We start from the raw sequence: 25172 nt of genomic DNA on the forward strand, positions 1-25172 counted from the left end.
ATGGAAACTGACAGCTGCGAAATAAAAACAAAACTATTCTAGTTGACTGCTGGTAGCCAAGGTGTATGAAATAAACTGTTAATGATTTTGGTACTTGCTTTAAACAGAAACAGAATATGCCTGCAGTAAGACATGTGTTGAAGACACAGGTATGAATTGTCAGTTACCTGAGTGAATGTGTGCAAGGAAATTTGTTGCTGTTTCCTTTAGAGAATTTCCATTCATTCAGAATACTCGATTAATGTGGAAGATATACTTGGAGTTTCAAGAGCAAAAAAGCCAAGTTTTCTGCTGTATTTGTTTGATTCTCTAAATGAAAATAAACTTCTGCATTTGCAGACATCTCGTAATTAATGTCAATAGATATGACCCAATGCCTTAAGGTTTTGAATGTGTGAGAGTAGAAGGGTCACTACACTTTTAATATAATTGTGTAGTGACCCTTCATATAAAACCCAGCATATAAAATCTATATAATTGTATAGATTTTATATGCTGCTTGAAAAGAATTCAACAGACAGTATAGTGTGAGCAACAAACAGCCACAGCACCTACTTTAATGAGATGTAGGACCTTCTTTAACAGTGATGATTGCAGCAATCCTACTGAGTATAATTTCCACAAGTGTATGATAGCAATCAATGGGGATTTCAGAGACCATTCTTCCTGTAACGAGGTCCTGGACTGTTGTGGGGCAGACCCGAAGATGATGCTGCATGTTGGTTCAGGTAATATGGGGCTTGTATATTGCAGTCCTACCAGGGAAACTAATGTTGAGCCTCGGTTCTGAATGTTTTTGTGCAAATTTGTGTTCCGGCTGATTCCGAACTCTGGGCATTCAGTGTGCCAGCCAATGAATGGCAGTTTCACATGTTATACGTCATAGCACCCTACGGTTATGTTCGGTGAGTGTGATGGGTCATCCACTGCAAGTAGTATTTGCAGTTGACTCCTTGCACTTCCACCTCAGTATAGTATCAATGTTCGTTGACCTGGGATGCCTAATCTGTTAAGAATTTCCTAAATAGATAGGCCTGCAACATGACATCCTATTACAATGCATCTACAATGGGGTTGTCCACTGACTTCGTTCCAAGCAGAGTGTGAGTGTGTGTATCTATATACACACTTTGTTAATAATATATATATATATATATATATATATATAAAATAGAAAGTAAGTTGTTTTCTAATATGTAGCATAACGAAACACCAAATACATAGGCCTATGGATAGAACTTGTCTTTTGTAAGTTGTAACTTAACACATTCAACAACTGGCGCAGCCATGAAGGGATATGTATATTAAACATTTTCCACAATATCCGGTTTTCAAACGTGAAGCTGGTCCTACGTTTGCCAGTAGCTAAAGTGGTATTTAAACTTTGACAAAGATGATTTTCAGACATGAAAAGGATGATTTTTGCATAAGCTGAAAAGTGCAACCTAAAAATGGAGTAAGACATTAAGAATAGCTGTGGTGAGGGAGGTATTTTTTTTTTTTTTTTTTTTTTTTTTTTTTTTTTTTTAAATTTGGTAAAAGGAAAAAGTTGCTAATCTCACTTTAAGTCAATCAGATGAGAAATATATTATTAGTCTGAGTCCCCACGAAAATAGACCATGTTGATCAGTGCTACAGAACCTTTTTACATCTCCATGAAAATTACTGAAATGTACTGCATTATATAATGAGTAATTCAACGAAATAAAGGATACATCTATTGTGAATTTCTTCAAGGTAGTAATTAATTTCTTCTGGAAGTTTTTACTATATTATGCTTACTGTAATACTTATTTTTCCTTGAATTCAGATTATGATGTCCTCTTAAAAGGTTAATAAACTGGCCATTCTTACTGCTGGACCATTATCATCATCTTCAAACAGAAGATACTGCTGCTATATTCTTCATAGAGAAGATATTGATGATGTAGTCAGCAATTTGTGTCACATAATGGAAGTTCCTACTGGTTGTTATTTCTTCTGATTAAAAAACTAGCATTTTCACATGTAAAATGTTTTATCCAGATTTTCCAAGATCCAAGGTCAGATTTGAAATATAATCTGTGAGTAAGGTCATCTGCCTGAAAGGAATAGAAAGACACTTTACTAACTTTATTCAGGCTAAAAGTTTCTAAGGAGGAACAAACATTTGTTCATATGTTTAAGACTGATATCTCTGTTCTGCTTTTAAATAAGCAGAACATCTTAAATGTTTCTTTTTGAGCTAGAGGCACTTTTAGTTAAGCTGCAGTTGGTCAACAGACTTATAGCTGTTAGAAATAACCAAGATATGGTTAACCTGTTCTATACACAAATAAAACCTACTAAGAGAGCTTTATTAATAAAATAAATAAATAAATAAAAAGTTGAGAATCTACAACATTATGCTGGGGTTTACCTATGCTAGGAGTATTAAGGTTTGTGTCCCTATAAAAAGTCAATAGTGCTTTAACTTATTTTCTGCATTTGTTACATAGACAGAAATGCTAAGAGAACTTGTACATTAATTGAATAAGAAAGTGTTAGAAAAATGTATATGATTTTGTATAAGCACTTTTTTTTATTTTTTTTGTAATTGCTGACTGGTGTTTAAGTCAAAGCAGTTCACATTTAAGTAAAATATTTATTTTAATTATCCAGATATGAACCCAGCATTTTAAGATAACTGATAAAAGATAACTTTAGAATTTTGAAGGCATTTATACTTCAGCCTTCTTTTCCTAAAAGGTATCTATTTTTTATATGAATCCTGGCACACGAAATGCTGTTAGCCTATATTCAATAATGCATTAGTAGAGACCAAATATTGAACTTTTTCAAGCCACTTCAGGCTTTCAACAAGCAGTGTGTTGGAGGCATGAAATGGTACGCAATGAAATTCATCAACCACCTAAGGACATTCACAAAACATCCATAACCACAAGCCTTTAATTGGAAAGTAAATACACTAACCACTTAGACAACTAAGCAAGTATACTTAGTTCATACTTCAGACCCCCCCACTCCTCAAAAGTATATCACTAATATGACACCTGCCTTCTTCCAGACAAATATAGCAAAATATGCAAGCACTTGAATTTTTCCCCATTTATATTCATTTTAAAGTTTGTTTTCCATCATTCCTCCACATCCGGATAAGATCTGTCCAGCGAGAGTCCAGTAATATGTTGCGTGTCAACCAAAATGACTCAAATTGAAAAGATACTTTCAAATGGAACTTGTTTTTCTCCCAGCATGTTAAGTCTCTTTGTTATACACCCTCTGCCCAAAAAGAAACCGAACTTTTCAAAAATAGAAGAAACTAGTGGCGCCACCTGTTGTATCTTTTTGTTGTCGAAAGAGGCAACTTTCATTAGTGTTGTGTCAGTTGTTTATGACATTTGTTTAATTAGAAGTCAAGTTATAATGCCAAGAGTGACAGTGTGTTTTGACGAACGGTCGAAAAATGAGTTTCAAGCAGAGAGCTGCGATTGACTTTCGTGTTAAACTTGGTAAAAGTTTCAAACACATCAAATGCTTCAAAAAGCATACGGTGATGAATGTTATCCCGTACTCAAGTTAACGAGTGGTTTAAGCGATTTCAAAGAGGTCGGAAGATACTTGAGGACGACGAAAAGGCGGGCAGTCCAGAAACTGGACTGAACAAAGTTAACATCCAAAAAGTGTATGATTTCATCAAAGAAAACCAAAAATCGTCCATGAGATTGATTGAAGATGAATTTGGGATTCCTAGATCAACTGTGCACAACATTCTGACCAAGATTTTGGCCCTTCATAAAATGAATTCGCAATTTGTTCCCCACAAGTTGACCGACGAGCAAAAAATGTATCGAATTGAACACTGCAAGGGCTTCGTTAAAACCGCTCGCAAGAACTCAAACTTCCTTGAAACGATCGTTACTGGTGACGAAATGTGGTGTTTTGAGTATGAGCCTGAAACAAAGTGCCAGAGCGCTGAGTGGAGACCACCAGAAGAGGGCCATCCAAAAAAAAAAAAAAAAAAAAAAAAAAAAAAAAAAAGAGTCGCTTGGAGAAGTCAAAAGTGAAGACAACGCCGATTTGTTTCTACGATTCCTAGGACATTATCCACAAAGAATTCTTTCTGCTGGCCAAACAGTCATTGGTGAATTTTATCTCAAAGTGTTGAAGCGGTTGATAGCGAGAATTCATCACGTACGGCATGAATATCGTGACGAATGACACTGTCATTCTTGGCACTATAACTCGGCTTCTAATGAAGAAAATGTTATAAACATTTGACAAAACACTAATGAAGGTTGCCGCTTTTGACAACAAAAAGATACAACAGGTTGGGACACTAGTTTTTTCTATTTTCGAAAAGTTCAGTTTTTTTTTTTTGGACAGAAGGTGTATGTATGCCAAATCATATGCTTAGCTAAGTGCTGTTAATGACTATACAGAAGAGGCAAAATGTATTTTGAAAAATGAATATTAACAGCAAAAATTCAAGTTGGATGGTTGGTTAATTTAAGATTTATTGGCACAAGGGACAGCTGGGTTATGCTGTCCCATAGCAAAGGTTACAGCAGAACACAAGGCATTAATAAATAGTCATCAAGAGATGAGTCAACTCTGCATGTCTCTCATTGAAGAAATTGTTTTCATAGTAACATTCTATTTTCTTCATCGTCATTGCTCTATTAGTAACCTGGTAGAAACATTCACTGTATTTTTATTCACAGCACTAACACTTTCAAAAAAGAAGTCCAAGTGGGGGAAAAAAAGTGACTTACTGGTCCACATACTAAAGCATTTTAGAGTCAAACAAGGGATTTGTGATGTAGAAATCTTTTATATACAAGGGTAGTCTGAAAAGTTCTCAGTCTAACAATGAAAAAACGAATTTATAATTTCAAAATTATTTTTATTTTTCAACATAATCTCCCTTAAGACAAATACATTTATTCCAGCGATGCTCAAACACCATTACCCCGTCCACGTAGCGCTTCTCAGAAAGATCTGCAAAATACCCCTCTACAGCTGCAATCACCTCTTGATCTGAAGAAAAACAATGACCAGCAAGGAAGGTTTAGTTTTGGTGAAATCAGAGGGAACCAAATTTGAGGAATACGGTGGATGTTCCAACAATTCATAGCAGATCCCTTAATTTTCCCATTGCCGAAACACCTGAATGGGCAGGTGCATTGTTCTGATGAAAGATTTTTTTTTCTCCTGCAAACTGGGTCTTTTCTCACGAATTTTTTCGTCTAGTCTGGTTAAAAGATCGGAATAATATTCCCCAGTTATTGTTTCAAGATAATTAATAAACAAAATGCTTTAGCATCCCAAAACACCGATGCAATACTTTCCTGCTGATGGAATTGACTAACTGACTGTCTTCTTTGGTGCTGAACAACCAGCTTCTGTCAACTGTTTTGACTGCTGTTTGGATTCTGGTGTGTAATGCCGAATCCAAGTCTCATTCATTGTAATAGATCGATGCACAAAATCAGTTTTATTATTGTTTAAACGCTCCAAGCAATCTGATGTATAATGCTGAATCCAAGTCTCATTCATAGTAATAGACCAACGCACAAAATCAGTTTTATTCTTGTTAAAACTCTCCAAGCATTGTTCAGAAATTTTAATGCAAGTGCATTTTTGATTTGCTGTGAGCAAGTGTGGCACCTATCTTGCAGAAAGCTTTTTCATTTGCAATTCTTCATGCAAAATATATCCTACACGTTCTTTTGAAATGCTTATAGTCTCAGCAATTTCACGCACTTTGACTCGCCGGCCATCCAATACCATATTGTGCACTTGATCAATGATTTCTAGTGTTGTTACACTTTTGGGATGTCCTTTACATGGATCATCTTCAAGGCTGGTACGGCCATGTTTAAAGTCGGCAGTCCATTTCTTAATTGTCAAAAACGAAGGAGAAGAGTGCCCATAAACTTCGAATGAATTTCTTTTGGCATTAAACCTTCTTTTACGAAGAATTTTATAACTGCACGATACTCAAATTTATCCATTTCAAGGGATACAGACAACACTTTTGCTTCAAACAGCTGTATAAAACAAACTTGATAGAATGACTTGCAATTTCACATGGATGCTTATGACAGATGTATCAATTCAGAAAAAATCTTGCCTATAGTGTTGCCATCTATGGTCGAGGCCAAGAACTTTTCAGACCATCCTCGTGTATATATATATATATATATATATATATATATATATATTTTAAAACATAGATTTAATGACTTAAAAAACCAAGATAACTTATAAAGATTTTAATGAGAATAATACAACTAGTTTCGGCTTATAACCGCCTTCCTCAGGTATTCATAAAGGAAAAGAATAGTAATAAACATTGAAGTACCTAAAACAACTGGAAATTACAGGTAAAAATTGCCACATAATTGATACATAAAAAACTTATTTTTTTGAAGTTGTTCTAATAGGCGTGCCATTGTTTATTTCAAGTGTGCATGCAGGCTCACGTGAACGGCAATATTGAATAACTGTTGCATGGCTATCTGGGATGTTATAACTCAAATTGTTGTTTAAGTGGACAGAGTTCAGCAGGATTTCCCTTGATTCTACAATTTTTCTCTCAAACTCATCATCACAGCGAAAAATATTTTCTGATCTATCCTAGCAAACGGAGTGGCTTTGTTGATCATCATTAGGATTATTTGAAAAAAGAACTTGAAAATAATATATATATATATATATATATATATATATATATATATATATTATTGATCATAATTTACTTGGTAGAAAATGTATATAAAAATGAATTTAAATGGCTCTATACCGAGAAAGAAAAGTTTAATGTTAAGATACGACTAGTTTCCTTGAAATTCAACTTCTTCAGGTATCCCAGGCAAAGAATTACATAAAAAATAACAAAGACATGATAAAATACATTAACAGATCTAGTATAAAACACACAAGTACATTTAAAAACAGGAATGCATGCTTGAGTTCCAACTGAAGTTGACTACGTGCGTGAACTGACACGAGTGTGGCAGTATTGGACAGTGGCACTGTGTGCTGTGAGCAAGAAATCAATTTCACCCGTGAACTGGAATCCGACGACTGTCTTCCCTTTCTGGACTTAAAACTTACGAGATGCGCTAAAAATATCAAAATCTCCATTTTTAGAAAACCCACTCGCACAGACAGATACCTTCATGCTTCTTCCCACCACTACTCTCCACAAAAGTTTGGTATTATTTCAAACCCGGCACATCGAGCCAAATCTTTATTAACAGATGAAATAGAAATTGAATATGAACTCAATTTTCTTAAAAAGTCTTTTGTTAACAATGGATTCTCTCTTAAAAAGATTAATAAATTTCTCTCTGTCCACCGCTCAACTGCTTTTGAAGATTCTTCTCCACCAAGAGCTTTTATTTCGTTACCATACATCAGTTCTCTCTCCCCAAAACTAACCAAAATGCTTCAGAAATTCAACATTAGGACTTGCTTCACTACATTTCCTAAACTTCGCTCCATACTAAGTAGACCTAAAATGAAACATCTTCCTACTCAGTATCCAGGAGTCTACAAGATTTTGTGTGATTGTGGCAAACCATACAATGGCCAAACAGCTAAATCCATCTTTTTATGCATGGAAGAACACCAAAGAGACATTTCCTACAACAGAACCAGGGCCAGCGCTCTCTCTAGCCACGTTCTCTTCTTTATCAACTTGGATGAAGGCCGCCAACATCTCGTAGACTGGCCACAAACTTCTAATATCCATATATGCTATGATGAACTTGAAAGAAGAATAATTGAATCTAGAGAAATATCGCTTGATTCATCTCATATTAATAACAGCCTTAGCTACAATATTTCTGATGCACACATTGCCACTGTCCAATATTGGCACACTTATGTCAGCTCACGCACGTAGTCAACTTCAGTTGGAACTCAAGCACGCATTCCTGTTTTTAAATGTACTTGTGTGTTTTGTACTAGATCTGTTAATGTATTGTATCATGTCTCATTTAAATGGGCACCCTTCTCCTTTGTTTTCGACAATTAAGAAATGGACTGCTGAGTTTAAACGTGGCCATACCAGTCTTGAAGATGATCCATGTGAAGGAATTCCAAAAAGTGTAACACCACCAGAAATCATTGATCAAGTGCACAATATGGTATTGGATGACTGGTGAGTCAAAGTGCATGAAATTGCTGAGACTAGGCATTTCAAAAGAATGTAAAGGATATATTTTGCATGAAGAATTTCAAATGAAAAAGCTTTGCATAAGATGGGTGTCACACTAGCTCACAGCAGATCAAAAATATACTCGAATGAAAATATCTGAACAGTGCTTGGAGCATTTTAACAAGAAAAACTGATTTTGTGCATCAATTTATTACTATGGATGAGACTTGGATTCACCATTACACAACAGAATCCAAACAGCAGTCAAAACAGTGGAGAGAAGCCAGTTGTTCAGTGCCAAAGAAGACAAAGTCAGTTCCATCAGCAGGAAAGGTCATGGCATCGGTGTTTTGGGATGCTAAAGGTATTTTGTTTATTAATTATCTTGAAAAGGGTAAAACAATACCTGGAGAATATTATTCCCTTTCTTGTGACCAGACTAGACAAAAAAAAAATTTGTGAGAAAAGACCCAGTTTGCAGAAGAAAAAAATCATCGTTCATCAAAACAATGCATCTACTCACAAAGGTGTTTTGGCAAATGGGAAAATTAAGGGATCTGCAATACAAATTGTTGGAACATCCACCCTATTCCCCAGATTTAGCTCCCTCTGATTTCTATCTCTTCCCAAAACTAAAACTCCTCCTCACTGGTCAGCGTTTTTCTTCGAATCAAGAGGTAATTGCAGCTGTAGTGCAATTACATCTCGATTCGAAGAGGTAATTGCATGAGAACCACTACATAGATGGGATAATGGTGTTGGAGCATCGCTGGAATAAATGTATTAGTCTTAAGGGAGATTTTATGTTGAAAAATAAAAATAATTTTGAAATTATAAATTCGTTTTTTCATTGGTAGGCCAAGACCCTTTCAGACCACCATCATATTAACAATGTTTATAAGAATGCAGTTGCAGCAGTTAGAATAGGTGATGATTTTGGGAAATCGTTCACCAAACATTTTCAATGCACATTTAGAAAGAGCAATGGATAAAATGAAGGAAGATGCAAAAGGAATATCAGTACATGGGATGAGAATTAATCTGAGATTTGCAGATTAAAGACAAAAGAGAACTACAAAAAAACATTGAAACTGTTAAATGAGGAAGGGAAGAGGAGATTTGGACTTCTTATGAACGTGGCAAAAAAAAGACAATGGTATTTGGTGAGAAGAACATGAAACAAAAGATACAAGTGGATGGAATTGATATAGAAAATGTAGAACAATTCACATATTTGGGAAGTAAAATGACATATGATTTGGACTGTAAAAAAGAAATAAAGATCAGGATTGCAAAGGGAAGAAGAAATATGAAGGCCATGGATAACATCTGGAAAAGTAAAGTGATCAGCCTGCAAACAAAACTAAGAGTACTGGAAACATGCATCTTTAGGAGTGTACTGTATGGATCTGAAACATGAGTAATAAATAAAGAATCAAGAAAAAGAATTTTTGCATTTGAAATGCACTTGTTACAGGAAGATTCTAAGAATAGGATGGGTACACAAACCAAAGGAGAATCTAATGCAGAAGATTATACAACAGAAATTATTTTGCAAAATCTACAGAATGAGTGAGGACTGGAAGATAAAGACATTCATGTCTGGTATTATGGATGGTGTAAACAGAAGAGGTAGACCATACAGAGAATGGATAGATAACATAAAGGACTGGTGTGGAATGGGTTTACAGAAACTGTGACACTGGACAAAGAAAGGTGGAAGAAGATAGTGAAGGTGGTATCAGACACCAACAGGTAGTGAGCCCATGGTTTGTGATGATGAAATACAAATATGAAAAGCTATTCCTTGAATCTGCCTCAGCCCTGAAAAACTTACCAAACCTCACCAAATTTAGGTGCATAAGACTGCCCCAAATTTTGGAAGCATTAATACCAAGATTTTCAGCTGAACAGCAAAGACTACCCAATTTAGCCCACTTGGGGGGGGGGGGGGGGGGGAAGAAGGGCTGTTTAGGATCTAGGCCCAACTTTGGTTGCCTTTTTTCAGCCTCGTTCACCCAGAGTGTTAGAGCCTGTGTGCGCGCACGCACATACAATTGTTTTTTGTTATCCCTGATGATCGCAATGTAATGTTGTCAAAATATAGGAAAATATTAATTCAATTTTATAATTAATATTTTAGTATACACTGTGATTTCCAGAAAAAGAATAGTTATAATTAACCAACATATAAACTTATTTACTTGAATTATTTTGTGTTTGCTTTTGATAGTAGTGTATTTTCAAAACTTTCATACATTTTCCTTTTCAAAATGGTTCTCATTTTTATTCTAGCAATCATTAAATAGGGCTTAAATATAATATAAAATCAATTACATTCAGCAACCATCATTAGGAACTCAATTTAAACATTAATAAGATAATTAACAGTGAATAGTCTTGAATAGTCTTAATTAACAATTTGTTAATTAAGACTATTCAGACAGTCTTAATACATTAATACAAGTGAATTTAATAAAATAAATCAAGGAATTGCATTTCCATGATAAGTCTGCATTGGGATTTCCGACAATCTACAATAATATTTTAACAATTTTAACCATTTATATATATTTGAAGAATAGGAGAGAAACTTGACTTTATTTATAGATTCTCACACATAATAATAATAAAGATAAATTGCGATTTTCTGATTAATCTGTGTCTTAATCCTTAACAGTATTAACAATTAAAAGTGCTGAACCTACCTATCAAATGCTTTAACTCTTCCCAGTAACTTTTTGTTATTTCTGCAGTTAATCAGTACTTGAGTATTATTTTTAACTGACTGAGTTAAAACTGACAATGGCCCTGTATTAAATTCTTCTTCTTCACGTCTTGCCAGTTCTTCAGGGGTCATATCACTCTTTGGCTTCTGTAAGAGACTTAAGAAAAAAAAAATTCACACTTTTCCTCTATATGAAAAGATTCATAAACTAAGAAATCAAAAATAAAAATTCAGAAAGGAAGGTAGACAGAAGCATTCTTTTGACCTGCAAATCAAGGCTGCATCTTTTTTAACAAAAAGGCTATTTTAGATCAGAAACTATACCTGTTTAAGTGATACACAACTGTTTGCTTTCTTTTACTTTAAATAATATTCCTTATCTCTCTCAAACAGCAAATTTTAGCTGTTAAGATGATATTAGTACAGGTAACATAATAGTCGTTAGTTTTCTGGCCTGAGCTTTATTTATTTCATAACTAATGTCACAATATTTTTTCTATATCATCTTCTTCTTGTGGATTCTCTGGCTTAATAAGGTTGCACATCCATTTCACTGCCAACCTATTTATTCTTCAAACACTAGGGATACATTCAGATTCTGCCTCATTTAAGCAGTTTCGAAGATTCCCCATGCACTGACCTTTTTCCCATTCAGTAACAGATATCATTGGACCAAAGATAGCATTCTCCTAGGCTGATCATATTTCCAGCTTTGTAGTTCAGCATGTAGCCTGTTGTAATGGGAAAATCAATATAATTAGATACTTCCCAAGAAAACACAGCATGATCACTGATAAAAATGGGGGTAAAATAGTTATATTCTTAACAGACACCTCTTCTGATGCTATGAACAAATCTAACACTCTTTGACCTCGAATTCCTTCTTTCACATGTTGCTTGAGAAAGTTGTCTCGCAACAATTCAATAAATCACTATTCATCCTTATAAGATTTTTCTTCTCCCCAATCAATGTTTGGATAATTAAAGTCACCCATAATGATCACTCATTTAGTACCAATAAGGCCAAATTTTGTTAGCTTCAACTTCACACCAGATAGCCTCAAACTCACCACTACACCGGACATTGTTTTCTTACATTTCTACCTTAACTGGACATAAGTCATCTGATATCATTAGTAGTACTTCCCCCTCCTCTATCTCTTCTGTTATTCCTAAAAATAGTATACCCATTACACTTGATCCCAACAATCTTAGGCCACATATTCAATAAAGCAATGAACTCAACCCCCCTTATTTCTGATCTTCTGGCATTTGTGTATAGACAACAAATTCCACCTAGCATATTCTTATAATTAGATATTCAATCTATTCGGCCTTGTTGTAGAACTTTCTCTTTTCCCTCCTCAGACATATTCAAAAGGCTGAACCCAAAGCACATTTTTCCACACCTTTGTCAGACACATAACCATGTTCAAAATGATAGTACCAACTAAGATAAAAAGCCAAACGGCTATTTTTTCTGGCAAAGTTGATTAAATTACGGGGATAAAAATCCTTTATTATTTTACAGCCAGCATGCAAAACTCTGAGATTGAAAACTACGATCTAAGAGTTTCATGCTGAAGAACTATCGACGAATCCAAGCCATGGTGTTGTACTACCAGGTGTTCACTTACGCTTGGATTCGCTGATAGTTCTTCGGCATGAAACTTTTTGATCGTAGTTTTCGATCTCAGAGTTTCGCATACTGGCTGTAAAATAATAAGGGATTTTTATCCCCTTAATTTAATGATAGTACTACATGAAAAAGTTGCACCATTACTAACTTCCAATGAACAATTTTCCTCCAAATTAATCTGTTATCTATCAAGACTCCAACATCATCAAGAAATCATATTTTCATATTCAATTAGTAAAATGATGTGTACTGTATCACCATGTTAAAATACTCTGGTTCAAAGATAGTTGTTGAAAGCTTTCTTGTTTGGTTACAAAGCATAGTCTTTTAGTCAAGCACACAACTGATGTGAAACGAACAGTCTATATACAAGTAACCTAATTATGAAGACATTTTGCATGCAAATTTCATTTGTGTGCACTTGGGTAAAGGATTGAATCAAGTGCATAATTTGCTTTATAATCAATCTTTCTACAACTATCTTTGATCTAGGATACAATTTCAGCACTTCTTTTAAGCCAACATGAGGCTTATAAAAAGAGGGAATACTGAAATATATAGGTTCAGTCATTAAATAAATGATAAAGCATATTTGAAAGATAGCTGTCATTGGTATGGTAATAATACCAATAATATATATATCTTATGTTAGCATTTAAGAATGCACCAATTCAATCATATTGTATGAGAAAGGGGGGGATAAATTTTTTAGGTCTTTTTTTTTTCACCGATCCATTTCACAGGTCAGAGCTACATAAAAAAATATGGATGGCCTAGTGATTTTTTTCTATTTCTATTCATTATATATATATATTTTTGGCATTTTTTTTTTATCTTTTACATAGTCCAGAGATTCTACTCCAGAGACCAAACAGTACTTTATCAAGCCAGCTCAGATCTCCAATAAGTGGTGATGAAACTGCAAACCTGTGCTGCAATTTGAACCCATAGACACTGGCTGGAGAGTGGATATGCTAATCACTCAGCTAACCAGACCAGCAAGCAAGAGTTTTTAAAAATAAATAAAATTCACCATTGAAAACATGCAATTACTTTGACAGCAGAATGTCTTTTATAACTTAATTTTCTGTTTATGGACTTGCCTAATACATTCTAGTAAGTATGTAGACTGAAAATATAACAATTTAGTTTTTTTTTTGTGTGTGAATCCCACACATGAAAGGTTTCTAATTTTTGTTTGTCTAACTTCATACTGAAAACAGCACTACATACTATGGCCTCACAAAGCTCCCAACAATATCATGCTACAAAACTAGCATGATATTGTCTTCAAGAAGTCATTCACTTACCAGAGAATGACTTCTTGAATCTGGGGATTCAAGAAGTCATTCTCTGGTAAGTCCTCCATGCCACCAGTGTACCCTGTAAGATGCACACAGAGTATCTTGAAATCAGCCTGAGAGAGTCGAAAGCTTAGTAAGTCCATATAACCCTGCTGAAACCATACACCTTTAAAAGGTACAGTTGCAACGGTAAATTTTGGTACAATGTGTTCTTCCTAAAATAGCTGTACCATGGCTTGGTCTTCAGCATAGCTATCTCACGATGAAAGGTAGTGAGTAGTCACCCAGTACCCACAACTTTTAAATCAATAACAACTAACTCATCTCCTCTGTTAACTACAAGGCAGGCTTCTTTAATCTAATGATAGTCCTAGAAACCAAACATTTATTCCAAAACAGTAGAACCCTGCTCCTATAGTGGGGTTCTACTGCTGTTATCCAACCTATTCCCCTCACTATTGCATTGTCTTCTGACATGTAACTCCATGCGTGCTATAACACTGAGCAACATTAGTCACTGTTTCTATACTCTGCAGTTCTTGTTATTCTTCCCCAAGTAGATAAAGCATTGATTCTTGTCCTAATTAAATCTATACATTAAAAGCCAGGCAGGAAATAAGTTCCATCCTTGATGCTGAGAGGGAACATGCTTAGATTCTTGTAATGCAACTCCAACTGGATAGGGCATAGCAATCCTTAAGTAAAATATCCATACTCTTGGAACAGAAGTTTGCTATTCAAGGTTATGCAAAATTTTATATGCCCAAAAAAATGGTAAGAATACACAATATTCTTTGTGTATTCTTATTGATTTCATTACTTAAGTAGTGAAATCAATAACAAGAGTCAGATTAGCTTTTGAGGGCTATAGGCCAGGTGTTTTGTATCCTATTAGTGGTTATTAAAGACAGCAATGTTTTCTTGTCTAAAGGTGATTTGGATTGCAATGAATTTAAAGAGTGAAATTAGCTTTCAAGAGCCATGGGTAGCAGTGTGTTAACATAATGTTAACCAGCATTTCTCATATGTGTTTGTGGTATTGCTATTTCCTTATGCAGAGGAATGATATTCACATTTTAGTGACTTAAAAAGATCAGGCTAGCTTTTGAGGATCACAGGTCAGATATCAGGTAGTGTACTGGTGCTTCTTGGTATTAGCATTTATTATTTTATTAACATTTGACCTCCATGGAGTCAGAGATTAATCATGGGAGGTATACACTATTGCACACAATGCTCATCCAATCATGCCTTAAACTGATTCAATGTGTCTATACCCACAACACCATCATGCAATGCATTCCATTCACCAACCACTCTCCATGCAAAGAACCTACTCCCCACTACCCTGCTCACACCCTCCTCATGCAGTTTCCAGTGATGACCTCTTGTTCCACCACCCCCCTCTCCCATTCTATGAAAAATCTCCATGTCAACAGGATAACAACCACTGACTAGCTTATATGTCTCAATCATACCGTCCCCCCTCTTCCTCCTATTTGCGAGGCTCTGCAACTTACATTCTCTCAATCTGTCCTCATACTCCATATTTCAAAGACTACTGACCACCTTTCTGAATCTTCTCTGGATCATTTCTAACATACAGTCACCATGAAAACCAGGCAACCAAATCTGTGCACAATAATCCATATGAGGCCTGATCAAGTCCTCATACAATGGTATCATAATCTCTATTTCGGCATGTCAGTGTCCACTGCATCATTGCCATTATCTGAAGTGATGTCTTCAACTTGTTCAATGTGGCCCCTGAATTTCAGGTCCTTGTCCACCATTACTCCTAGATCTCTCATCTCCTCTACATCCGTTAAAGTTTCCCCACCAAGTGCATACTTTGCATCCCATCGTTGCTTACCAAATCTCCAAGCCTTACACTTTGCAACATTGAACTGACAGTTCCTACCTGCCCATTCATGCAATCTATTCAAGTCCTCTTGTAAGGCCATAACATCAGCTTGACTCTGCATTGCTCTCCCCAGTTTTGCATCATCTGCAAACAGCTGCTGCATATCACTAGTTAAACCCATCCCAATATCATTAACATACAAATGGAACAACAATGGCCCTAAAACTGACCTCTGTGGCACACCACTAGTGACTTTGATCTAGATCACAGTCACTAGTGGTGTGCCACAGGGGTCATTTTGATCGGCATCCCCATATACAACTTTCTGATACCTATCCAACAGCTAGTCACAAATCCAACTCAGAAGTCTGTTATCCATTCCCATCTGTTTCAATTTATATGAGCTTGTCGTGTGGCAGTCTATCAAAAGCCTTTGCAAAATTTAAGTACACCATTGTACATGCATCTCCCCTATCCAAGGTATTTGTCACCTTGTTATAGTACATATGCTGCTGTTATCAACCCATTTCTATATCCTACTTCTCATCAATCTCTGTAGTACCCTCACCACAACTCCAGATATACAGATCAGCTTATAATTTGAAGCTACAGCCTTATCACCACCTTTATGCAGTGGAACAATTTTATCCTGCTTCCACTTCCTTGGAACCTGTGCTGTTGTAAGACTTTTATTAAACAGGCATGCCAATGCTACTGCCAATTCCCTGGAACATTCCCTAAAGATGCGTAGTGACATGACATCAAATCTTATTGCTATCAATTTTATTTATTTCCTCAAATACCTCCTGCTCACTCACAATTAAGCCATCCCCTCCTATGTCTACACTTAAGTTCCTCATGATGATCCCATCTTGATCAGAATGAAACACACTTAAAATTGATCATTGAATACCTCAACGTCTTCTGCAGCAGTTACCATTCTACCATTTTCATCCATTAAAATCATCTTACCATAGTCATTCTTCCTTCTACTTGCCATATATCTAAAAAAAACTTTCTAGGACTTTTCTTTGCCTGATTTGCCAATTTCTGCTCATACTCTACTTTTGTTTTCCTTACCGAGTCACTCTCCAGACTTGATTTTTATACTCTTCGTGTAATTGATTATTACTATTACTCACCAATTTCATGCTTAAGCTCCACATTCATCCACTTCGGAATACATTCACACATTGATGCTGTTATATATTTCTTTGTCAGTTTCCATGCAGCATTTATTTCCTTACCGCTCAACTCCTCATTCCGTGTTATAGCTCCAAGCTGTCTCCTAAGCTTGTCATAATCACCAGCATTATAATTCCACATATATCCTTTCCTCACAAGTCTGCACATGACTAGCCACAACACAGGTGATGACTTCATGATCACTTTCACCAACTAGAGGAACGTGTGAAACCCCTCACACAAGTATTCTCTAATGAAATGATTAGATCTAGAACTCTCGATCCTCGCATGTCCTCCTTTGAATGCTGCCTGAGATAGTTATCTCTCAAGAACTTGAGAAATTAATTTTCCTTATTCCCAAATGCTATTTCTTTATTCCAATCTATACCATCATAATTGAAATCACCCATAATAATTACCCTTCCAGACTTGATTTTTATACTCTTCGTGTAATTGATTATTACTATTACTCACCAATTTCATGCTTAAGCTCCACATTCATCCACTTTGGAATACATTCACACATTGATGCTGTTATATATTTCTTTGTCAGTTTCCATGCAGCATTTATTTCCTTACCGCTTTTTTTATACATTTTTATACAAGTTTTTATACATTTCTTTATCACCATCCTCCACACTCCTAGGCCTATAACAAACATCGAACTTCCTCTCAACCTCCATGTTACACCACATTGCCTCATAACCACTACCAGTATTCCCCCCCCCCTTTCATGTCTACCTTATGTGGACTTAATTCTCCTGCTATCATCAGCACCACTCCCTCCTCTTCTTGCCCTTTCTATCCCCATACTGTATCCTTCCATTTATATTCCCATTACGATATAAGAAGCCTGAATGGCAAAGAAATGGAGCTAGCTGAGGAATTAGATAAGTACCAGATCGACATAATAGAGGTGACTGAAACAAAAAAGGCAAAAACTGGTGAGATCTTTCTGAGCAATAAATACAAAATGTTATATTCAGGTAATGACAATCAAGGAAAAGAAGGAGTACCCATAGTATTCAACACAAAATATGGTAAATTAAATATGGAAATTGACAACAGAATCAACAAAGCTGGTATGGTTGGAAGTCAATTGAATAAATTCATATGGAATAAGAGAGAAATTAGTCAGAACACTAAATTTGCTGTATACAAGACAGTGTTCCAACCAGTTTTAACTTATGGATCTGAGAGCTGGGTCAGAAGTAAACATTGACCAAAGACTAGAGACTGCAGATATGAGAGTCCTGAGAAAGATTAAAGGCATGAACAGATAGCATCAATTTCAATATCATATTAAAAACGAGAATATTAGGAAAGAACTTGACATTGTCAGCATCCAGGAATGCATTAGCAGAACTAATCTCAGGTGGTATGGTCACTTAAACAGAATGGGTGAGGAAAGATTAGCAAAACAACTGTTCTCTGCCAGGTTGGCAGGAAAACGACCCAGAGGAAGACCAAGATATAGATGGATTGATATGGTACAAAGTGCCTTAGACGATAGAAATATAAGATCTGATAATGTTGGAGGCTTGACAAGTAACAGACTAATTTGGAGGAAAATTGTAGATAGGAAGTTAGTAATGATGTAAATTTTTCATGTAGTACTATCATATCCTGTACACCCATTGAGGGTACATGTCAGGAATTTGATGATGAAGGAGAAAGATTTTCCACTTGGTTATGCTATAAATTAAAGATGCCAAGAAATTATACACTTGGTTCAATCCTTTATCCAAGTGTAAGCAAACAAAGTTTGCACATGAAGTGACTTCACAACTGGGCAACTTGTATATATAGGCTAATGACTTGACATGACTTGCCTCGAGTATTTTAGTAATAAGGCGTGACACCTTTTGGCTACTTGTATATGGAAATATCACTTCTATTCATTGATTCAACCTTGGTATCACTTCTGGGTCTGGTTCCCTGATGAGACCTGACCCTTCCCATAATGCACAGCATTATACATATTTGTAAAAGATATGTGCTTTGCATTATGGGATACTAAGTCAAGTGATGTGAAGTGATTAGTCTCTATATACGAGTTGCCCGGTTTGTCAAACTTTGTTTGCTTACACTTGGATAAAGGATTAAACCAAGAATATAATTTCTTGGCATCTTTAATTTACCAAAGGGAAAAAGGTTGCTAATCAACTGTTTGAATATGCAAAACTGTTAACACAGGGAAAGATCAAAGTATATTAAATGACTTTGCTTCAAGATGTTCTGTTTTCCTTACAGTGTCAAAGATCTATGATGAATCATAGTTCTATGAAACGCACAGTAATCTGAGAGGCTCTTAACTATAAGACTTTGATGATTAACTCTACAATCTCAGTAAAATTCTAAATTTTTTCACTTTGGGAGCAGTTTATAACATTTTTTGTAAGTTCAGTGATTAATGAACCTGTTTTCATTATATTGTACTGTAACTCTAAACCTGTATGCATTTAATTACATTTAATTGAATTAAATCATTCAATTGACATTTAATATCTGTTTTCCTGATACCAATAAACTGGTTTATTATTTATACTACTAATGGATTTCATTTAATCACTTAATTCACATTTAATATTTAAGTTTCTAGTAGTCTGTGATGTTTTAGAGATATGAGAGAGGTGTAATCAGTGGATCAAATGGGTAGTGATAAATTATTATTAAGTAACCTCCATTAAGGGTTGCAATATCCAATCTCATTGTGAAAGCTTTTGTAAGTGAAAATAATTTTTAATGCTGCTTTTGGAGAAGAATTAGTTATTTTTTTGGGCTTTAGTTTCTGTTTTAAGGATTTTTTACTTAGCAAAAAGGCCTTTGCCAGCCTGGTTGGCTGAGGCTGGCAAAGGTTTATTAATAAACTGGTTTATTATTTATACTACTAATGGATTTCATTTAATCACTTAATTCACATTTAATATTTAAGTTTCTAGTAGTTTGTGATGTTTTAGAGATATGAGAGAGGTGTAATCAGTGGATCAAATGGGTAGTGATAAATTATTATTAAGTAACCTCCATTAAGGGTTGCAATATCCAATCTCATTGTGAAAGCTTTTGTAAGTGAAAATAATTTTTAATGCTGCTTTTGGAGAAGAATTAGTTATTTTTTTGGGCTTTAGTTTCTGTTTTAAGGATTTTCATTTCTTACTTAGCAAAAAGGCCTTTGCCAGCCTGGTTGGCTGAGTAGATAGCGTATCTATTCTTCAACCAAACAGGCTGCATTTTTGTGATTGCCTTTAGGTGAAAGATGAATTTCATCACCAGTATGAGACCAATGATCTGCTTATTGGAGGCCTGAAGTGGCTTGAAAAAGTTCCAGGGTTGATATTTAGAGCAGGGTTTCCAGAATAGGTTAAAAAATTAATAAAAATACAAGAAAAAATATAGTCAGTAAAAAAAAAAAATTGTACTATAGGTTTACAAATAACACCTTTAATGGGTGAGAGTCACATAAAAAAAATAAACACTTAACATCAAGAAAAATATTTTTTTTTCCACAATTTTAGTTAGAAGCAGCTCAAAGTAAATTAAACCACCAAATGTGCCCATGTCATTTCTAATGTTTACGGAAAGTGAAATTTTTAAATTAAACAGCTTATTTTTGAGTGTATCTTATTTCCTTTTTAGGACTTTAAAAGTTTATCTGGTTTGAAAGTATTTTTTTCAACTCAAATCATATTGGCATCATGCAGTTAAAACTATTTATTGTGCACAGAGCCTTCCAAAAATAAAGGGTAGCTTATTTGAACTTTTTTATTTGTAAGGTTCGAGTTATGGAGACACCCTTGACTTTTAAGGTAAAAACTCAGAAGAACGACTCTGATTATGTAAGGAAGACGAATGCTACTGGTAATTATTTTGGATATTCTGCTGACCGGCGTGGTTCTAGCCTTAAATAAAATGAAAAGCATTTTCATTACGAAATGCCAATAGCATTGAAAAGTAACACAAATACTTTTTTCTTAAAGAAATCGCGTCTAATCATGTTACACATTTAGTGTAGCATTAACTTAAACCAAATACTTACGACATTTTTATTTTGTGTCAAACGCTCTTGATGAGTAATATCTAAACCACCGTTTTCAAAAATCAAACTGCGGGACAATACATTACAAACAAATGAAGACCATAAAATTCTGTTTCGTTCAGAGGCGTTGAGATCAAACTATTTCTTCCAAATAAAAGCAAAACTCAAACCAACCGAGAGCCGAAACAAGCCCAAAGATTAAAATACTTTAAATCGATTACTAATAATTTATTAGCTGTAGAAGTTATTCAGAATCATGGATATTGCCCTTTTTTAGAGAAAAACCACTCCAAAAATCATTATTAGAAATAATTCAAAGTTTCTAAATATTACTGTAGTATTTGTACAATAATTTTAGAACACACGCAATTTACAGACAAAAATTACTAGTTGTGGTGGTGTTGGAGGTGGGCGGTAGATGGCGTTGATTCGTAGTAGAGGTAAGGTGTAGAGACAGTTGAAGATGTCCTCCCGCGATGAGTCTTCGGACTCCTTGGAGGTATCAGGAATAATAATAATAATAATAATAATAATAATAATAATAATAATAATAATAATAATAATCATATTTAACAATTCATCCGTTTAAAACCACGCTACCGGCCAAGACGTCAAGGTTATCATGGATGCGAAGTGCATTATTGTAATATCATCGGTATTACATTGAAATATATGATGGATACGAAGCGTATGAAGATGCGTATTTGATAGATAATGGCCGGTAAGGTGGTTAAAACAAAATGTCGCTGGCTAAACAGATTGGATAAAACGTTTCAGAATTGGTATTAAAGGAACAGTTTAGTATCTTCATAATAACTTCTATGACGTCTAATCTTAGAAAGAAAGCCTATGATGGATTCGATTCTGGTCACAGACCGATTATAAGAACTTTTTCTTGACGTTTTCTACCAACTTTACACTTAGTTGATCTTTGACACACAGAAATAGGAGATTTATCACTCAGAAGAAATATAGGTTTCCTGATCTCTCAGATCGACAGTAGAACACGTGGAATAAATACTAACGTTAGTAGCACTAATATCATTACTTACCTAATTGTGTGAGCAATTCCTACGATGTAGGAATTATTCACAGAGTTGTCGCCGATGGTAAATAATTCCTAAGATTTAGATATTACTCACCATCGACGACAGTGAAAGGTAGAAACTAGCTACCTACTATTAAAAGTTAAAAGAGTTGAATCTAACACTCTTCTGGAAATAAAAAGCTGTTAGAAAATAGATCTCTATTTATCATTTATGAAACATGTGGAGTATATAAATACAAAACATAAATTATATATCATGAAATTGGGCATTACTCTGTTTTGGCCTCAAAGTTGACCTATATGCCTCCAGTTTTTCAGGAACAAAAATCACAAGTTGATATACTCATTGCATTTCATATGAACTGCTAACATATCCGTATATGAAAATATAAGTACCAATGTTCCAATAAGGATGTATCATGCAAGTGTTTCCCATATTCATCACTGCGAGAGCACTCGAGTTAAGAGGATAAAGAAAGAAAAATGTGAATGCAGAAAGTAGGCATACAATGATATATTACATATTATATCTAAAACTATACCACGCCTTTTACAAAAAATACTCATCCTTAATAGACCCAGAAAACACTGGACAGCTTTAAGAGTCAATCACGTTGCTTTTACAGTATCGCTTCAGACATCGAAAGAACGTTCTGTGTGAGTGCACGAATTGAGAGACAAATTTCTGTTAGGAGAAAAGAGGCATAGATGATTTATTTCTATTACATATAAAATATTCTAATTCATTTCTAAATCACTTGACATTGGAAGTTTCTTAAAATATCGGAAACCATTACCATTCTTATTTAAGAACAATATTTTTAAACAAAAAAAAATTAAAACCGGTTTACTTTACACGATCTGCATTCAAATAGCTTTTATTCCTAGCGCTAATCTCTGTTAAATTATCCTTGTTTAAGCTCATAAAGAGAGACTTAAGTTCGACTATCCTCTCTCAAAATCATAAATGTTTGTTGCATACTAATTAAAGCATGTCATCTTCAGCTCACGGCAAAAATTCCATCTGTAGTTATTAATGTTTTTTTTTGTTTTTTTTTAAAGAAGAAGAAAATCGCGTACTAATTAATTTCACACATGCAGGGCCGCAGCCAGATTAGATCGCGCCCTCAGGGAAACAATTATATAACGCCCGTGATGAATCATAAGACAAATATATCAGAAAATCTCCAATTGCTTTTCTGTTATTATTACAAGAGAAACATTAATGCAAAACAATTACATAATAATATTAATTAAATGCTTGCTCTACGGGGATATCACACAATAAAACTGTTTATAAGCTCTTCAAAATTTAAATTATAAGCTATGTTTGCTTTTATCGATATAGCTGCTAGAACAACCAATCTTTCAGGGTCATTACTGTTCGCAAATAATTTTTAATCAGTTTAAGCTTGGAAAAACTTCTTTCCACACTTGCTATGCTAACATAAATTATTAGCGTAGCGACTGCAATTTCCGCAATATGGCTGAATGAGCGCCCTTATTAAGCTGTGCCGTGAAGCAGGCTGCCTCTATGCTACACCCTGTCGAAGGTACTGCACACATGCAGATAGTACACAGTACTGGAATAAGGATAATTTTATTTCTGATACATAGCTCTCAAACTAAGCTTTGTTACATATATAAACAAAAGCTGTTTGCCGAACTCTATTTCATCCGAAAAATTTCCATTAACTTCATGGCTAAACACGAACAATTATTATTACTATTATTATTATTATTATTATTATTATTATTATTATTATCATCATCATCATCATCATCATCATCATCATCATCATCATCATCATCATCATCATTGCAAACGGTAAAAGACATTAAAATCATCATTAACGCACTAAATGACATGCAAAACAATTTGATGAAAGAGACATCCGAACTCCGTCAAGAACTACATTCTCTAAAATTACAATACGAACGTTTATATCAGCAACAACATAAAGAAGTTCTTGTAATAAACGGTCTTCCTGAAACTGCACGTACAGAAAACCTCAGCGACATAGTTTTAAAATTAGGCCATGCAATTGATATTCCCTACAACGTAACGACATTCAGACTGTAAATCAGATTCCTAGGAAGAACAAAAAACAAGGCTTGCCATGACCTGCACAGGTCATAGTTCGTCTTACAAGCAAGTCCATAAGAGACAATCTCATAAAAGCCAGCAGACAGAAAAAAAACAATTGCCAAAGACTTAAACGTATTGCAAGACAATACAGCTATCTTCCTATCAAAATACTTAACACCATTCAACCAGAATCTGTTGTAGCAAGCAAGAAAATCAGAAACAAAAAAATTACCAATATATATGGATCAGAGATGCCAAAATATTCTTGAGGAAGTCACAAACTTCAAAGCTGATGCAAATTAAAAGCCCAAAAGACATAGACAGGCTGCCACAGTAAAACAAAAAAATCTCCTAATTAGTTCAAATAGAAGACGACCTATAAAAACGGATATGAACCATCAAGACAGATGCAATAACAACAGAATATATCGGCAATTTCACTTTGATTGGACCTTTCAAATCATTCATTTGACCTCTCAAACATCAGCCTACTTCCAACGCAGCAATCAAATCATTAATAAAAACAGGCATCTTCAGATAAGCTTATTAAAAAGCTTTGAGGATGCAATCAGAGACATTACATCTCAACCGAGATCAACAGAAAAGAGGAATTATTTATTACATTGAAGTGCTGTAGTTACAGCACTTGAACACATTAAAAGCAAAAATTGTAAATATCCTATAAATGCCATTAAAAATGTAATCTTATCAATTGAAAAGTACAAATCACCTTTTATAATAACTATTATTAACACATTATACCAAAAACGGAAAAATTTGTATGAAACTCGCTGTAAAAAATGAAAATAAAAAAAAATAATATGTTTTGAAAATGCATAATATGCAATCATAACTTTAATAAAAAAATCATTGAATTAAAAAAATACTATTATTATGATATGTATGTAATTTGTTAGTTTTGTCATTTCTATAATTTTAAAATGTAATAATTATTATTTGTATGCAAGGTATAAAATAAAAAATAATTCAGGCCTCCAAGGAGTCAAAAGACTCATCGTGGGAGGTCATTCATAGAATAATATTCTATTTGCTTTCTAGATCAAATCACCTTTATGATCATTTTGAGGAGGTGAGAAATCTTGCAACCGAGCACCGACGATTTCAGTTTG

General features: G+C 34.6%; 1 protein-coding gene across 1 annotated transcript in view; it reads right to left on the bottom strand.

Moving 5' to 3' along the window:
* SmD2 (small ribonucleoprotein particle protein SmD2) overlaps positions 1 to 21016 on the bottom strand; it is a 37420-nt gene extending 16404 nt beyond the window's left edge. The window contains exons 1-2 of the mRNA XM_090400294.1: positions 20906 to 21016; positions 10858 to 11034 (exon numbers count right to left, since the gene is read on the bottom strand). Coding sequence (XP_090256420.1) covers positions 10858 to 11034; positions 20906 to 20910 — 182 coding nt within the window. The 5' untranslated portion in view covers positions 20911 to 21016. The remainder of the gene's footprint in view (positions 1 to 10857; positions 11035 to 20905) is intronic.
* Between the last annotated feature and the right edge of the window lie 4156 nt (positions 21017 to 25172).

Source organism: Typopeltis vanoorti, chromosome 11 (assembly GCF_054136105.1).
Source record: "Typopeltis vanoorti isolate ZY-2024b chromosome 11, IOZ_Tvanoo_1.0, whole genome shotgun sequence".
In the NCBI taxonomy this organism is placed as follows: Eukaryota; Metazoa; Arthropoda; class Arachnida; order Uropygi; family Thelyphonidae; genus Typopeltis; species Typopeltis vanoorti.